General features: G+C 38.4%; 1 protein-coding gene across 4 annotated transcripts in view; it reads left to right on the top strand.

Moving 5' to 3' along the window:
• Nucleotides 1–18,924, top strand: part of FANCI (FA complementation group I) — an 83,608-nt gene that overhangs the window by 18,404 nt on the left and 46,280 nt on the right. For all 4 annotated transcript variants that reach the window (XM_028122075.2, XM_028122077.2, XM_028122076.2 and 1 more), the window contains 9 exons: nt 2,073–2,203; nt 2,622–2,778; nt 2,858–2,915; nt 6,592–6,633; nt 7,009–7,132; nt 7,634–7,719; nt 9,499–9,625; nt 13,013–13,105; nt 14,139–14,275. In XM_028122075.2, the coding sequence (XP_027977876.2) occupies nt 2,073–2,203; nt 2,622–2,778; nt 2,858–2,915; nt 6,592–6,633; nt 7,009–7,132; nt 7,634–7,719; nt 9,499–9,625; nt 13,013–13,105; nt 14,139–14,275 (955 nt within the window). The remainder of the gene's footprint in view (nt 1–2,072; nt 2,204–2,621; nt 2,779–2,857; nt 2,916–6,591; nt 6,634–7,008; nt 7,133–7,633; nt 7,720–9,498; nt 9,626–13,012; nt 13,106–14,138; nt 14,276–18,924) is intronic.

The following is an 18,924-nucleotide window of genomic DNA, read 5'->3' as shown; positions in this document are numbered from 1 at the left end:
GGGAGTGGGAGAGGGAGAAGCAGGCCTCCTGCTGAGCAGGGAACCCGATGCAGGGCTCGATCCCAGGACCCTAGGATCATGACCTGAGCCGAAGGCAGATGTTTAACGACTGAGCCACCCAGGCCCCCCCCCCTTCATTTTTGAAGGATAGTTTTTCTGGTTGTGGAATTCTTGGTTGACAGTCCTTCTTTTCAGCGGTTTGACTATGTTACCCATCTCCTTCTGCCTTTCAATGTTGTGGGGGGTTTTTTGTTTGTTTGTTTTTGTAGTTTTTTTTTAATGAGATAACAGCTGTTAATTATATTGAATATCTGTTTCCCAGATGACTTGCTCCTCTCTTATTGCTTTTAAGGTTCTTTCTTTGTCTTTGACTTTTTTTTTAAGTGTACAGTTCAGTGGCCCTAAATACAATAATTACTCTGTCTAGAATTCCAATACTATGTTGACTAGAAGTGGTAAAAGTGGGCATCCTTGTATCTTTCATGTTTTATGGAAATGCTTTCAATCTTTAATAATTGGGTATGATGTTATGGGTTTTTCACATATGGCCTTTGTTATGATGAGGTGTCTTTGATTTTAACTGTTTGCTAATATGTCTAGGTGTACTTCTCTTGTGTTTATCATTGGACTTTATTGAGTTTCTTAAATGTGAAAATTAGCGTTCATTAAAATTGGGAAGTTTTTGGCCATTTCCTCTTTTGCCCCTTTCTGTCTTTTTGAGCTTTCATTATGTCTGTGTTAGCACTCATGATGATATCCCACAGGTCTTTGAGGCTCTGTTCATATTTCTTCTCTTTCTTTCTGTCCCTCAGACTGGCTAATCTCAGTTGCTCTATCTTTGAGTTCTCTGTTTCTTTCTTCCCCAGATCAGATCTCCTGTTGAGACCTTGTTGTGATTTTTTCAGCTCAATTATTGTACTTCTAATTTCAGAATTTTTTATTTACTTATTTACAATTTCTTTTTTTCATATTTATTTGAGAGAGAGTGTGAGCATACATGAGCGGGGGTGGGGGGAGTGGGCAGAAGGAAAGAATCCTCAAGCAGACTCCATGCTGAGTGCAGAGCCTGATAAGGGGCTCAGTCTCATGACCCTGAGATCATGACCTGAGCTGAAATCAAGAGTCAGATGCTCAACCAACTGAGCCACAGTGGCACCCCTGCTTATTTACAATTTCTCTTTGTTGATAGTCTCTATTTAGGAGACATTTCCTTTAGTTCTTTAGGCATCGTTTCCATCTTTGAACATACTGAAAATAGCTGATTTAAAATCTTTGTCTAGTAATCTAACATCTAGTCTCTGTCAGGGACAGTTTCTCGTTCTCTTTTTTCTTGTATATGGCCCATACTTTTGGGACATTTTAAATGATATTTTGTGGGAACTCTGGACATCAGATACCATTTTCCTCTCCCAGGATTGTTGTTGATGGTTTTCATTATTTTGTCAGTTTTCTTACTGCTTTTATGGAGGAGAGGATTTTCTGAGGTCATTATTATTCTGCCATTCCTGCTGACATTACTCAGTTATGTTTTGAAGTGGAATATGTTAAAGACATTTAATTTGGGTTACTGGACCCAAAAAGGCTCTAAGGTATTAGAAGGTATTTCTCCGGGGCGCCTGGGTGGCTCAGTTGGTTAAGCAACTGCCTTCAGCTCAGGTCGTGATCCCAGGGTCCTGGGATGGAGCCTTGCATCGGGCTCCTTGCTCAGCAGGGAGCCTGCTTCTCCCTCTCCCTCTGCCTGCAACTCCGCCTGCTTTTGTGCTCTGTCAAATAAATAAATAATCTTTTTTTTTAAAAAAAGGTTATTTCTCCTTTTGTACTATGAACTTGTTTTAAAAATTAATGATGTAAGTGGAAGAAGAAAAGATGACATTTCTCATCTTCCTAATTTAAGTACTTTTGTAAAGCTCCTAAATATTGCTGTTCTAAACATTCTAGTCATCAGTAGTTTGATAATTCTACTTCTATATTAAACTATAAAGCTGTTTGTTTTTCCTGTTTGCCCTTCAACTTTTTAAGATTTCTTCCTTTATTCTTTCTTTGTTTCTGTACCACTTGTTTAAAACAATAAGGTTCCCCCTGCTCTGAGGAAGCTGGAGCTCTTAGGAGACTTAAGATATACATTTGTTGTATCCACTTAGTGGAATCAGGGGATTTGCAGAAAGAAGTAGCATCTGAGATCATAGGATTACTAATGCTAGAGGTAAGTTGGAAAAGAAAAACTTTTTTGGTTTTGGGTAGATTTGGGGGCGGGGGTTGTAATTTGTTGAGGGAGGGTAAACTTAAATGTGCCAAACCTAGCATAGTTCCTACTTATGAATAAGAACTGTTAAAAAAACAGAATAGATGATGGATGGGCCATAAACCCATGTTTATGTTAATTTCTGATACTGTGGACATCTGATATCTTTGAAGAGTATTTGAAAACATTGGAGAACTGTTGGAGGATTCTGACCTTTGAAATCTTTTACAATTACAAGTTTGTACCAGAGCAGGATCCCTTACAGGACCAGTTCAGGGTTTCGGTGCCAGTTCTATTAATTCAGCAAGAGACACTTTTGTGGAAAGAGATACCAAACATCTATTCTGCTTAACATTTTCTTTATCCCATGAATTTTTAGGCTCACAATTTTCCAGGATCATTACTGCTTGAATTAGCCAAGGAGTTTATTGGAGCTATCAAAGAGGGCAGCTTAACCAATGGAAAGTCTTTGGAGTTATTACCCATTATTCTCACTGCCCTTGTTGCCAACAAGGAAAATCTGGATTATGAAAAAGGTAATTTTCTTCCACTTTTAGTGGCTTTTTTGCTCGTTACTTAATCAAGTTCATTTCTCAGTGTATTTTGCATTTCTAGGTGAACTGAGTGGGGAAGAATGTAAGAAGCAGTTGATTAACACTCTGTGTTCTAGCAGGTAAGTCTTATTAATGTGTAGCACTTTCTCAGTTGTACAAGTGGCCAAAAAAAGGATTACAGTTTATTTCAGGAATTTGTATCACTAAGTCTTTAGTCTTTTTTTTTTTTTTTTTTTTTGGTTATAATGTACAACTGTAAAACCATTTATGTAGTCCGCGATGAATTTTTGAGAGATTACTTACTATATTTTCTGTTCTAAGACTACCTATAATTTCTATTTACTTGACTGTTCATCTTTTTTTTTATATTTAAGATTTTATTTATTTATATTTTTTTGAGAGAGAAAGAGAGACAGAGCAAGCAAGGGGAGAGAGAGGAACAAGCAGACTCTGAGAGAGACAGAGAAAGAGAGACAGAGCAAGCAAGGGGAGAGAGAGGAACAAGCAGACTCTGCACTGAACATGGAGCCCGACACGGGGCCTGATCCCAGGACCCCCAGATCACGACCCTAGCTGAAATCAAGAGTCAGTCATTCAACCAACTGAGCCACCCAGGCACCCCAGCTTTGCTTAATATATTGTTTACATTTATTATCACCCCATCACAAAATGTAATTTATCTACATATACGTCTGTCTATGCATGTGCGTGCAATATATGCTAACTACTCTACAGATTTTATTTTTAAATACTGGAGCTTCTATACACACACACACACACACACACGTATTATTTGTGAACACAACCACTTTCAACTACATTTTAGTTCCTACTTTCTCAATTTGGTGAGAATATTATTTTTACCATGACTATATTCCTGTGATCAGAGCAAAAAAAAAATCTTCAATGGAGAATTTCTAAACTTAATCTATACTGTTCACACTAGCATAAGATCTTTCACCTTCAGTGAAATAAACTTTCAAAGCATTTCTTTTGATTTCAAAATTGAAAAAAATGAATTCTCAGAATTAACTAAATGCTTTTCAAAATAAGGGCATAATGACACTAACATAAAAACTTGGACTGTTTAACTCTTCAAAGTTCAATTTCTGGTAGTAAAGTTAACACACTAAGTGTTATAATTTGATGATACATATTTGAAAATCTTAAAGGAGTAATGTTAAATTAGAAAATGTTCATTTGATGTGAATGAAAAGTCATGCTTCACAGAATGATGTGTAAGCATACCTTCTGAAGTTGCAAGAAGTTGCTGTCTTTGAGCAGTCTTCTGAAATAACCATTAACTTTTCAAGACTGCTATATTACACAGTCCTTCCTAGTTTTATGTGGTCCACATCACCATGGCCTCTTTGGTGAGTGTTATTTGTCAACCTTCTCTGCAAGTTACACATCTATTAATATTCTTGATTAGCAGAAATTCAGCATTTTTTTTTCATTAACAGGTTTTCTTATCTTTTAGTTTGTTGATACAAAACTGATTTGTCACAAAATAAAAAACATTACCAAACAATAAATCAAATGAATTATTTTAGTTTTACACATCACAATAAATTACAAAAATGCAGTAAGTCAGTCATTCAGACTAGCCCATGTTCTATGACAGGATCGATCATCCTATTGCCTGCATATGCTTCACAAAGACCTAGCCTATAATTTCCACGTTACAGGATTCAAAAAGACTGGCAGCCTAGAGAGCGGGCATCTTGCAGATTGCTGCCATAGGGAGGCACGACTGCCTGGTACAGCAAGTGGCCATCTGGCACAGGCTAGATTACTTTTCTTACCACCAAAGGAGACTGGAAAGAGTTATTTCACTCCAATCCTGTCCAAGTGTAGTTTATCTGTGCATCCCCTGCATACTCTCTTTCAAAGTGAGATGCCAATTTAAATCTGTTGGAAGGTAGGACGTGCGGAGAAGTGAATCCGAGGCGATATTCGGGAGGATAGATGGCAGGGGAGGGGGCCTCTGTCGGCCGCTTCTGGCAAGTGATGGAGCACAGGGATCTGCTGGGTTTGGAGACTCCACACAGGGTCGGGTGCCAGAGATAGAAACGCTGGGTCACAGGCCGGGTGAGCACGCAGTGCAGCTGGAGACCAGGGAGACGGGAGTGACTGCTTTTCTCTGGGGGCACACTGAGGAGCGGGGCCCCGAGTTCTCAGCTCCTCCGAGTGGAGATTGGGAGGCCACCATTTTCACCCTGGTCCTCCAAAGCTGTACCAGAGCTTGCAGGGAACAAAAGCTCCTTACTTGACTGTTCATCTTAACACAGTTTCGTCCTCTACCATTAATTTGGAGTCCCAAGGTCCTTAAGGCTGAGAAGTCATCCTGCTGCTATATCTTTTATATTTTTTATTTTTATTTTATTTATTTTTTTAAAGATTTATTAGAGAGAGAATGAGAAAGAGAGCACATGAGATGGGGGAGGGTCAGAGGGAGAAGCAGACTTCCTGCTGAGCAGAGCCCGATGTGGGACTCAATCCTGGGACTCCAGGATCATGACCTGAGCTGAAAGCAGTTGCTTAACCAACTGAGCCACCCAGGCACCCCTTATATTTTTTTTAAATGAGTAGGATATATAAGTAATGGTTATATCTTTAAGCCAGAAATATGGGAATCTACCTTAAGGAAAGACTCCAGCATAATAAGAAAATCCTCATACATGAGCATGTTCAACCCAGAAAATTGTGACCCACTTTATATGTACAATAATAGAGAAATGTAAGTTAGGGTATGTAACCTATGTAAGTTAAGGTAGAGCTACTCCATGAAATTTAAACCCATTAAAAGTGAAATATATAAAACCATCAAAGATGAAAAATCCTTACTATAGTCAGTGAAATAAAGAGAATACTAAGTTGTGTAATACAATGATTACATTTGGGTACATTAAAAAGAAACAGAAGGGAGCACCCAGGATTACCTAAATCAGAAATAACAGTTTTTATGGTTCTTTACATACGATCCTTAACATACATAACTTTAAATATGTATCAGCTCACATGTGCTTATCTATTCATTTGTTTTTAAATTAAAAAAAAAATTTTTAAAGATTTTATTTTTAAGTAATCTCTATACCCAATATGGGGGTCACACTCAGCCCTGAGATCAAGAATCGTATGCTCCTCCAACTGAGCTAGCCAGGCAACCTTCATTTGTTTTTAATACACTGAAGAGTTTATTCCATACACATTGTAATATACCTTGCATTTTTCATTTAACACATCTGTTCATGTCAGTATACACAACTCTACATCATTCTTTTCAATAGTTCCGTACTGTTCTGTTATAAATGGCTAATCTCCAGTTAAGAGTGGTTTTTTTTCCCAATAAATAATATATGGTTATTTGGTTTTTTGCTATCATAAAAAGTGTTGCAATGAACATCCTTATGTATCTAGGTGACTTTTTATAAGCATGGATTTGGGATATATTTCTAATACTATAGAAATTAGGGGGGGTCTGTGGTTATGTGCATTTTTAAACTTGATAAGTATTGCCAGCTTGTCTTTCCAGAAGGTTTATACCAGTATACTCTCTAAAATAGTATGTGGAGAGCATTTGTTTCCCAAAATTCCCAGCATTGAATATCATCAGACTTTGATTTTTGCAGTTTTATAGGTTAAGAGCTGTTATTTCATTGATTCTTTGATCTTGTTTTCCAGTGGTACCAAATCAAACTTGAAATGACCTAATTTTTTCCCTCCTTATTAATTTTATAAAGTAATATGCAAATAAGTTAAATTGAGATATTCTTTGTCCTTTTCGTTAATCAGATGGGATCAGCAATATGTAATCCAACTCACCTCCATGTTCAAGTAAGCATCATTGTTCCCTTCCCTTGTTTTACCCTGCTGTGTGAACGTGCCTGCTAGAAATTGAAATTTAGCAAGCTCAGACACTACTGTCCTCCAAGTAAGAGTATTGGTGCCTCTCTTTTTTGTTACAGGATTTTCTCCCCTCCTTTTTACTTTAATTGCTTATTTAAACTATAACTATGAACTATATTTAAACTGTATTATTTAAACTATGACTATATAAACTATGATTTTTTTCCAATATGACTTTGCTTATGTAAGGCTTTGGCCCCCTTTAAGGTTCTCTGTTAGATAAAAACCAAAGAGGCAGTTATAATATTCTAATATCTCCCGAATTAGTCCATAGCTCTGGCCTTGAGAGTCTTTGATCCACAGGGATGTCCCTCTCACTGCGGAAGAGGTGGAATTTGTGGTGGAAAAAGTGTTGAGGATGTTCTCCAAGTTGAATCTTCAAGAAATACCACCTCTGGTCTATCAGCTTCTGGTTCTCTCCTCAAAGGTATAAATAAATAAATAAATAAATAAATACACACACACACACACACACACACACACACACACACACACTTTAAACTTCAGTGGAATGATCAGTTAGGGCCATTTAGCTTATTCATACTTTTGATTTACATACTAGGGCATAGATGCTTTCATTTCATGTCTGATGATATGATGGATAAAAGGGTCATACTCCTCAGCCAAGGAAAGCATACATGACTCTTGTACTCCCACAGTCTGTGTGTGTGTGGGGGGGAAGCAGAAGGGATAAGGATCTCACAAAAGGGTGGACTATCAGCCCCTTAACTTAAGTCTGACACTAAGATGCATTTCAAACCCAATCTCAACATGAAAAAGTGTTCTGTAAATGCTTAGTGTGATTTTAGGTTGTAATTTACCTGTTTAGGTTCCTATTTGAGAATCCTCTAAGCTGAAAAGTACTTTAAGTTCCACTTGGTGATCTTGATCTTTATGGGGAGACCTTACCTATTTTGTATTTTTTCAGGGAAACAGAAGGAGAGCTTTGGAAGGAATCATAACTTTCTTCAACGAGCTAGATAAGCATCACAATGAGGAACAGAGTGGTGATGAGTGAGTAATACAGTACAGAAATAAAATCATTTTGACAGATGCATCTTCTTATGTGTGTTTTACTTCCTTGTTAATTAACCTTTCAGTCCCTGCCTTCACCTTAGCACAGAACTTCCCTAGTCCTCTCTGAGCTGCTCAGTACTAAAGCATCCTCTTCACCTCCCTCATGTGTAGCTCTCCAGGAGAATAGCCATAATTGTTGTGTAAGGTGTGAGTTTATGAGCTGTTTATGAAGTGTCTACTCTGTGCCAGGAACTGTTTGGCCCTGGGACTCTAGTGATGAACCAGTCAGACAAGGTCCCTGCTCTCAGAGTTTAAATACTGATGAGAACAGAAAATAAATAAGAAAAATATTAGAAAGTGCTATGCAGATAACTCAAATGATGTAATACTGACAGTGTAACTACTTTAGAGTGGGTGGTCAAGGAAAACCTCTTAGAGAGGGTCTACTTTAAAGCCTGAATGGTAAGAACTACTATATGCAGATCAGGGAAAAGAACATTCTCAGTTAGTGGAATAGTTAGTACGAATGCAGGACACAGCTTGGCATGTCTGAAAAAGATTTTTCCTTTTTTTTTTTTTAAAGATTTTTTTTTTATTTATTTATTTGACAGAGACACAGAGAAAGAGGGAACACAAGCAGGGGGAGTGGGAGAGGGAGAAGCAGGCTTCCTGCGGAGCAGGGAGCCCGATGCGGGGCTCGATCCCAGGACCCTGGGACCATGACCTGAGCCGAAGGCAGACGCTTAACGACTGAGCCACCCAGGTGCCCCTGAAAAAGATTTTTCCTAAAGCAAATAATGTGTAGAGTGTTTACCTGTGCCAGGTGCTGTTCTAAGCACGTAAACCTCACAACTACCCTATTTTGCCTCTATGCATGTGGGAATTGAGGCACAGAGAAATTAAGGAATATCCCAAGGTTATATAGCAGCGGAGCTGAGATTTCAATCAGGGCAGCTTGGCTGCAGAGCTCATGCTGTTAATCTGATTGCAGCCCACCACTTCTACTGTAGGGTAGCTTTTTGTTACGTGGCTTGAGCAATTGACTAGTAGGTGGTCTTATATACTGAATTAGGAAAGACTGATAGAAAAGCAGGTGTAGGACAAAATAAGCTCAGTTTTAACCATGATAAGTTTGAGAGGTACATTAGCATCCCATATGGAGGTGTTAAGCAGACAGTCTAGAGCTAGAGGGAGAGGTCAGGACTGGAGATAAGAGATTGGAAAGAACTAAAACCATGGGACTGGTTAGGGAATCCTAGGGAAATGGTGAAGAAAAAGAAACCCAAGACTGAGCTCAGAGGATTCCACCATTTAAAGGGAGGATGAGCGCCCCCCCAAAAAAGAAAGAAAAATTGGAGAAGAATTCAGTGACAGTGCCTCAGAAGAGAAAAAAGTGTCTCAAGAAGGAAGTGGTCAGTTGTGTCATATCTGTTGGGGTATTCATTAAGGTGGGACTCGATTATTGGTTTTGGCAACATAGAGGTCATTTGTAACCCTTGCAAGAAGCGTCAAATGGCATTGAGGGGAGTGGGTAGGGAGGAGACAGAAGCTTGGTTGAATTGGATTAAACTGAGAACATGTAAAGAAGGGGAATTAATGATAATAGACAATTCATGCTTTCAGGAAGTTTTGTTACAAAGAAGCAAGGAATGAGGCAGTAGAATTTACACGTCCTGCCTCCAGTGATGGTATGAGTTCAGCTTGAGTTCATCTGAGTATCTGCACCCTTGTCTCTTGCTCAAACTGTAGCTCATACCTTTCTGTTGAATCTTGTAGGCTGTTGGATCTTGTTACTGTGCCATCAGGTGAACTGCGTCATGTGGAAGGCACCATTATTCTACACATCGTGTTTGCCATCAAACTGGACTGTGAACTAGGCAGAGAACTCCTGAAACACCTAAAGGTAGCCCCGGACTCCTACGGTGACCCAGGAGCTCTTTATGAAACGGGTGTTTCAACTCAGGCCTCTTTGATGCTCGTTAATGACAGGAGACGGAGGGGAAGCTTTGTACAGTGGCCCTAGATCTAGAGGATGCCTTTTATTTTGAAAGTAGAAAATATATGTCACCACATTCTTAAGCAAGTTCCATTCTAAAACCATGCTTAAATGTTTGGGTGTTTAAAAAGAAAAAAAAGAGGACTGTTCAGCAGGAAACTTAACATTAAATCATAACTCCATCATCTGTTTCTGACCTCTGTTTCTCCATTTAAGAATTGGCATAGTGCCTATCTCTAGTAGTATATTACAGAGTTTAGTGAAACTAAGTCATGCATCATTAAATATTTGTGAAGTAGTAAGATTAAAATTAGAAATGTTTTGAGCTTTTTTAAAGAACAGTAGTGTACAGATAAAGGACTGTTTTTTCTTTTGGTTAAGACAGTGACCATCATTTTTCTTCATTTGCAAAGATCTATGTTTCCTTTTGTAATTAGAAAGTAATCCATGGGCTCATAATTTAGATCATGTGAAAATCCTTTTCCTCAGTAACCTTTCACACAGTGGTTTTCATTTTCCCATCTACTGACTATGCTTAGCCTTAATCAGTAATTATACTGGGAGTTGCAAAATGGTAGAACTAAAATAAAAAATTTTCTAAGTCTGTTAGTCCTTCTACATTATTAGCTGGCTTTCTTCCATTAAAAAAAAGCCTCCCCCTCCTATTTTTTTGAATATTGTTATGCACCAACTAACCTTTTTTAATTCCTTATATTCATTATTCATTACTCCAAATGTCCCAGTTGGATCCTTCGAGTTGGCTTCTGTGTCCTTCTGACATGACCCTTTGAACACTGCTATCCAAGGCTCTCCTTGTACTTGGTTTGCCCCATATGGATAACATTTCTCCAAGGAGCCCTGGGTCCCTTTTGTAGGAAAGGATATTTAAAGACCATGATGTGGAGCTCGACTTTAAGGCTTCTTGATCTCCTCTGTATCTGTTCACTCTTCTTTTTATTTAGGTTTATAGTAACTACATTATGGATCTTTCCAAAGAACCAGTTTTGTATTTTTTTTAAGATTTTATTTGTTTATTTCAGAGAGAGAGATCCCACGTGCATGAAAGCATGGGGCGGGGGGGCAGAGAAGCCAACTCCCCACTGAGCAGAGAGCCTGATGCGGGCTTGATCCCAGGACCCTGGGATCATGACCTGAGCTGAAGGCAGATGCTTAACGACTGAGCCACCCATGCGCCCCACCAGTTTAGTATTTCTTTAAAGATTTTATTTATTTATTTGACAGAGAGAGACACAATGAGAGAGGGAACACAAGCAGGGGGAGTGGGAGAGAGATTAGAAGGCTTCCTGCAGAGCAGGGAGCCCGATGCGGGGCTCGATCCCAGGACCCCGGGATCATGACCTGAGCCGAAGGCAGATGCTTAACAACTGAGCCACCCAGGCACCCCCAGTTTTGTATATCTTGGTCTATTCCACTGTATTATTTTTGTTTGTTGGTTTTTTTTTAATTTATTATTTATTTATTGTCTTTTGGGTATCATTTCTTTTAGGCCTCAGAGACTTATTTTTTAAACTTTGTTGAGATATATTTTTTTATTTAAATTCAATTTAGTTAACATATAATGTATTATTAGTTTCAGAGGTAGAATTTAGTGATTCATCAGTTGCATATGACACCCAGTGCTCATTACATCAACTGCCCTCCTTAATGCCCATCACCCAGTTACCCCATCCCCCCACCCACTTCCCCTCCAGCACTGTTTGTTTCCTAGAGTTAAGAGTCTCTTATGGTGGGGTGCCAGGGTGGCTCAGTCGTTAAGCATCTGCCTTCGGCTCAGGTCATGATCCCAGGGTCCTGGGATCGATACCCACATCAGGCTCCCTGCTCAGCAGGAAGCCTACTTCTCCCTCTCACACTCCCCCTGCTTATGTTCCCTCTCTCGCTGTGTCTTTCTCTGTCAAATAAATAAGTAAAATCTTTAAAAAAAAAAAAAAAAGTCTCATAGTTTGCCTCCCTCTGTTTTCATCTTATTTTTCCTTCCCTTCCCTTATGTTCATCTGTTTTGTTTCTTAAATTCCACATGAGTGAAATCATACGGTATTTGTCCTTCTCTGAGATATAATTTACATAACATAAAATTCATCCATTTTTAAGTTTACAATTCAGTGATTTTTTCATAAGTTTACCTCGTTGTGCAACCATCACCATAATCCAGGTTTAGAACATTTTCATCACCCTGTAAAATCCCTCATGCCCATTTATAGTAAATTCACATTCCCAGGCCCAGGCCACCACTCATCTACTGTCTCTATAAGATTTACCTTTGCTAGACAGTTCATATAAATGGAATTATACGATATATGATCTTTTGTGTATGGCTTCTTTCATTTAGCATGATGTTTTCAAAGTTATCCATGTGTTGTAGCCCATGTCAGTATTTCATTCTTTTTTCTTGTTTAATAGTATTCCACTGTGTGGGTCTATCAGTTGGTTTAGCTGCTCACCAGTTGATGGACATTTGAATTGTTTCCACTTCTGGGCTTTATGAATAATAAATTATGAATTTATTATTATGAATAATACTGTTATGAGCATTCACATGCAGGTCTTTGTGTGGACATATGTTTCACTTCTCTTGGATAGATAGCTACAAGTGGAATTTCTGGGTTATGTGATAAATGTATATTTACATTTTTAAGAAACTACCAAAGTGGCTACATCATTTTACATTCCCACCAGCACTGTGTGAGGGTTCGTTTCTCTACATCCTCGCCAACATTTGTTCTTGTCCGTCTTTTTTATCATAGCTGTTTCAGTGTGTATGAAACAGTATCTCACTGAGGTTTTACTTTGCAGTCCCTTAATGATTGATAATTGAACACTTTTTCATGTGCTGATTAGCCGTTCTGATATCTTCTCTGGGGAAATGTCTCTAAATCTTTTGCCCTTTTTTTGATTGCATGTCTTACTGAGTTTTAGGAATTCCTTATATATTCTGAGTATAAGTCCTTTATCGTGTATATAATTAGCAAGTATTTCTTCCAGTCTGTGGCTCATCTTTCTATCTTCTGAATGGTGTCTTTTGAAGCACAAATGTTTGAATTTTTATGAGGTCCAATTTATCAATTTTTTCTTGTATAAATTATGGTTTTGGTATTATATCTGAGTAATCTTTGCCCAGTCCAAGGTTTTAAAGATTTTCCAATATGTTTTATGTTTAAGTTTTATAGTTTTAGGTCTTAAGTTTAAGTTTTGATCCATTTAAGGACCTGTTTTCAATAGATTATGTTCTACTTTTAAGATGTAAATAATGACTCCTTTTTGGTTTCTCTGTAGGCAGGACAGCAAGGAGATTTCAGTAATAACATATGTCCCTTCAGCATTGCCCTCCTGCTCTCTGTAACAAGAATACAAAGATTTGAGGAACAGGTATTTATTAAGGACTTTTTGGTTCTGTAGTTGATAAAGAGCACAAGAGCCCTTTTTTATCCCATTCTGCTAGCAGGAAATTCCTCTGTAAGGCATGTAGGCCCACGCTGTTTTCTGGGGGCTGCCTGGAGACTTGTTCAGGTACTTCATTTATGTCTTTACTTCCTATGGTGTGGTAAGCCAGATGGTGAGTGGGAAGAAGGATAGAAACATACCACACAGTCCAGGTGGCAAGAATGGGAAGTTTAGCTGGGAATTCACCAGCAGTTTTATTATGTTGCAGTTTTCTAAGAAATTATCCCTGATTGAGTTGAAATTAATGAGAGCAATGTAGTTGTAAGGTTGGAAATATAAAATCCTTTACCGTTTTTTCTCATATGTGTTCCCTGATTGTGGGTAATATTAACATTGATGTTAGCCCTTCTCGCTCTTTTTTTTTTCCTTTTTTTTTAGAGCGAGAATGAGGGGGTAGGGAGAAGGAGAGTGAGAGATCTTTTTTTTAAGGTTTTATTTATTTGAGAGAGAGCAAGAGTGAGAAAAAGCACAAGTAGGAAGAGGGGCGGCAGGAGAGGGAGAAGCAGACTCCCCGCTGAGCAGGGAGCCCAATGTGGGGCTCGATCCCAGGACCCTGGGATCATGACCTGGGCCGAAGGCAGATGCTTAACTGACTGAGCCACCCAGGTGCCACAGAGCGAGAGAATCTTAAGCTGACTCCACGCTGGGCGTGGAGCCCGATGTGGGGCTTGGTCTCACAACCCTGAGATCATGACCTGAGCCAAAATCAAGAGATGGACACTTAACCAACTGAGCCACCCAGGCACTCCTGCCCTTTTTCTCTCTTAAGGAATGCCTGCCTGTCTTCAACTCTTAAGTGCCCACTGAAAGTCATAATTTTTGTATATTACTCATCTAGTAAAACAGCTGTCTTAGGAATATGAGTATATGGCAGCAAATAGGAACAGTTAACAGAGTTAAGATTCTATTGCATGGGCTATCATTTTTTGTTTCATTTTCCTTTCTTTTGTTATATTAGGTGTTTGACCTTTTAAAAGCTTCAGTTGTAAAAAGCTTTAAGGATCTTCAGCTTCTCCAAGGCTCAAAGTTTCTTCAGAATCTAGTCCCTCATAGGTCTTGTGTTTCAACCATGATCTTGGAAGTCGTAAAGAATAGGTGAGTTTGTAAAAAAAAAAAAAAAAAAAGAATAGGTGAGTTCATGAACCAAACCCCAGTAGGTTCATAAATTATTTAGTGTTAGAAAATGCAGTGTGATGCCATACTTGGGGCTCATCAGAAAATTAATGACTATGGCTGTTGACTTCACATATCACTGTTTAATCCCTTGAAATTGGTCACGCGAGCTTTTCCTATATTGAAAAATCCTTAAATCCCAAGGCTTGATTTCTTGGCCACCTTGATAGCAAGAGTACAAAACTAAAGCGGGTGCCTTTGATCCTGTCATGATATTACACCTTTCTTGGCCTGAGTCTTCATTGACTTTTTAGGTGAGTAAAAAAACATTAAAAGTTTTGTTTACTTTTAACTGTTGAAGTTTGGGGCTGATGGATAAAATTGAATCAGCAGTTTTAGACAAACCCATTATATTTATTTATTTTTAATTTTTAAAATATTTTATTTACTTATTTGAGAGAGAGCACAAGTGGGGGAGAATGGCAGAGGGGGAGAAGCAGATTTCATGCCAAGCAGGGAGCCTGTTGCAGGGCTTGATCCCAGGACCCTGAGATCATGACCTGAGCCGAAGGCAGATGCTCAACTGACTGAGCCACCCAGGCGCCCCTAGAAAAACCCATTTTAAACCAAATTGAAAAGACTGGTGTAACCACACTGGTTTTTATTTTAATTTCAGGTTACACATTAGCTGTTGTAACCGTCTTTACTGTGTCATGTTTGCTTTGTGGATTAAATGTTTTAAAGCTTTATAATTTAAGCCATAATTTGATGTAAATCTCATTCCACGTCCTGGAATTCTGATTTATTTATTTATTTATTTATTTTTAAGATATTTATTATTTATTTATTTGAGACAGAGAGAATGAGAGAGAGAGAGAGAGCACATGAGAGGGGGGAGGGTCAGAGGGAGAAGCAGACTCTCCGCCGAGCAGGGAGCCCGATGCGGGACTCGATCCAGGGACTCCTGGATCATGACCTGAGCCGAAGGCAGTCGCTTAACCAACTGAGCCACCCAGGCGCCCCTGGAATTCTGATTTAGATTGAATTTACATGAGGTTGACACATAAGACAAATTTCAGACTAGAATCCTTTGTTTCTGAGTGATTTACCCATTGATAGGCTTTAAAGCTCCTTTATCTCCTCTGTATCTGGTTATTCTTTTTCCTGAGGTTTGTAGTTGTATCTCCTGTATTTTTTCAACCCAGTCTCTTCGGTTTGGACTAAAGATACAGGCATATTAGCTAGCCAGGAAATTCATGGAAAGCGGCGCTTCTGGAAGTCCCAGTCAGCCAAAGGACCTGGAGTCCTATCTCCGTCTGTAATTAGGGTGGAGTGGGCTGTTAACACCAGGTAGGGCCAAACCTCAGCAGGGGGGGATTTGGAGAATATTACTAGACTCCCTAAAATAACCAGCTGGTTAGTTATACGTGCTTTCCCTAGTCAGTTAACCTCTAAATAATTTTATGTTGTATGTGATTAAATTTTTGGACCCCACTTATCACATTTTAATGGTATTTTATTGTATTTAGACTTAGACTTGCCTGTTAGTGTGTAGAGTTAATTTAGTAGCGTTGATTTTTCGCATTTCTGCTGTAACACAGTATATTCCTGAAAAACCTGTTTTTTTAAATCAACACTCTAAAAATGACATCATTTGTGGGGAAGATAGGGCTGAGAAGACCTATAATATATTTGACATTGTAACCAGAGCACAGAGATTAGTTTTAATTGAGATATATCTGACGTATAGCATTATATTAGTTCTAGGTGTACAACATAATGATTCAATGTTTGTATCATAAAATGATCACCACAGTAAGTCTAGTTAATATCCAGTTTGTTTTTTTTTAAGTATAATCAGCATGCAATGTTATATTAGTTTCAGGTGTACAGCATATTGATTTGACAATTATGTACTTTGCTCAGTGCTCACCATAAGTATATTCACCATCTGTCACCATACAACGTTATTATTATTTATAGACTATTCCCTGTACTATTCTTTTCATCTATGTGACTTACTTATTTTATAACTGGAATTTCCTCTTAATCTCCTTTATCGATTTCTCCATAGCCAAGATATGAAAGCAACCCGAGTGTCCATCAACAGATGAATGGATAAAGAAGATATGATACATACACTAAAATATCAGCCATAAAAAAGAACAATTGATATATTCTTTTTGCATATATTCTTTTTTTTTAAGATTTATTTATTTTAGAGAGCACGTGGGGGGAGAGAGAGAGAAAGTCTTTTTTTGTTGTTGTTCTGTTTTGCTTTGAGGGACAGAAAGCCTTAAGAAAACTCCACACTGAGGGTGGAGCCCAACTCGGGGCTTAACATTACGACCTAAGCCAAAACCAAGAGCTAGAAGCTTAACTGACTGAGCCACCCAGGTGCCCCTCCCATATATTCTTAACTTAAAAGTTCTGCTACAGTAAATATGGGACTTTACCTTAAACAAGTTGTGGTAACCTGGAAAGACACAGTACGGGAGTATTGAAGCTGAATTATGGAGACTAGAACCAAATGCACAAATATTGGGGAGAACCACACAATAAACACTTCAAAGATTCAGTTTGCATGTGGCCTAAGCCAAAAGGAAGAAAATAGGCTGGGGTGCCTGGGTGGCTCACTCGGTTAAGCATCTGCCTTCAGCTTGGGTCATGATCTCGGGGTCCTGGGATTGAGCCCTGCCTCAGGCTCCCTGCTCAGCAGGGAGTCTGCTTCTCCTTCTCCCTCTGCCCCTCCCCTGGCTTGTGTACTCGTTCTCAAATAAATAAATAAAATCTTAAAAAAAAAACAAAATAGGCTATAAAGGGCATCATGATCGTAGTATTATATTCCTCTATGGTTTGCTGTGTTCAGTTCTGTTCATATACTTTGTGTTTACCTGCAGATACTTCGAGGTACAAAACATTAAATGTGCTAGGAAAAAATCAATTGTGAACCAGTTCAACTTCCAGGTTATATCTACTCCCCCAGTTAACAGTCATGTCTGAGCTCTTTCCTGTAACTGTTACAGATAGACATTTTCTAGCAAATGGACTGTCTCCTTTCTGCAAGATTAGAACCTTAGTACACATATTATTTCTCCACTTCCTTCTTGCTAAGATTGTTATTAACAGTTATTTAGATTTTGTAGTAAATTTTACTGGTTTCTTTGTTTATCTTTTGAATTTGGAAATATGCCATTAGTATATAATTTTTACTATAATCTTTTCTGATATGGTTTATGGATAGTAAACTTTGAGTCTTGTCATATCTGGAAATGTCTTGATTTGCCCTCCCTCTGAACAGTAGTTTGACCAGGTAAAAATTTTAAGTTTATAATCATTTTCCATTGTCTTTGCATCTAGAATTACTGGTGAAAAGGCCGATGATTATCTGATTCTTTGTAGTGTTGTAGATAATCTGTTATTTTCTTCATGGGAACTTCTAAGACTTCATTTCTATTTTTGATGTTCTGAAATTTAACACAATTTATATAAGTTCCTTTTTAATTCATTCCTGCTTGATACCTGGTGTGCCTTTTCAGTTGGTAAGGTTTCGCATCTTTCTAAACTCTGTTTTTCTCCTTATTTTCTTTAATTAATCCCTTCCTTTTTTATCTCCATTCTCTCCTGTTAGCTGTTGGAATGTCTTTGTATCCCGTGTCTCTTAATTTTTCTTTCAAGCTTTCCATACTTTTGTCTTTTTATGTGAAATTCTACAAAAAACCCTTAGTTCTTTTACTTCATTAATTTGCTCTTCAGCCCTGTTTATTTTACTCTTAGGTTTACCTATTGAGTTTCACACTCCAGGAATCATGTTTTTCATTTCTAAAATTCTAGTTGGTTCTTTTTTCATAGCAGTCTGTTTTTTGTTTCATGCTGTAATATTCTCATTTAAGGATATTTATTAGACTTTTTAAGTCTACTTCTTTGTGTTCCATTAACCTTTTTCCTCAGGTATTCTCTTCATCGAGTTTTGTTGCTTCTCTTTCAAGGTGGTCTTTTTTTCTTATATTTGGCGATTATTGGTTGTCTCCTTGTTATTGCTGGTGTTCCCCGTTAGTCTGAGAGTTCCATATTGTTGAATACAGTTTGCCTCTGATGTGAATAGGATATGCCAAGGGCTGACCTCCGTAATTGTCCAGCATGTTGCCGTACTCAGAGTGCTTCTTTGCGTCTGAGGCCCAAGCTCCTCTACTCACAGATCCCACCTAAGGACAGCCTCATTGTTACTCACTTCTTCCCATAAACTGGGGGTGCAATGGGCTATTGGAGAAGAAGATAGAGAAGGATGTACCTAACTGTTCATGCGGGGGAATTCCAGCCAGTTAATCACACAGGTGGCCCCAGAGTCCCTTCCAGTTCCCAGCTTATCTGCCCTTGGTATCTGCTTTTGGAGCCACCCCTTCATTTTGCACTCTGTGGTCTGTGGCTTCATTTTTCATTCTTCATTACATTTCTTTCACTTTTTAAGGATTCTTTATAATTTCTATTCAGTCAAAAACGTCTCTTATTTTTCCACATTATCATGGATTGTATAAGTGCACCGTATATAGGCGTACACATACAGATGTGTGTATCTTTTCCATCATTTGTAGGTTTGGGGGATGAGAAGAATAGAGCACGTGCTCAGTCTA

This window comes from Eumetopias jubatus, unplaced genomic scaffold (genome assembly GCF_037043125.1).
Source record: "Eumetopias jubatus isolate StellerSeaLion01/CBP00866 unplaced genomic scaffold, mEumJub1_p1.0 scaffold_7, whole genome shotgun sequence".
Classification (NCBI taxonomy): Eukaryota; Metazoa; Chordata; class Mammalia; order Carnivora; family Otariidae; genus Eumetopias; species Eumetopias jubatus.
Note: the sequence above shows the minus strand (reverse complement) of the source record. Positions and strands in the feature narration are given on the sequence as shown.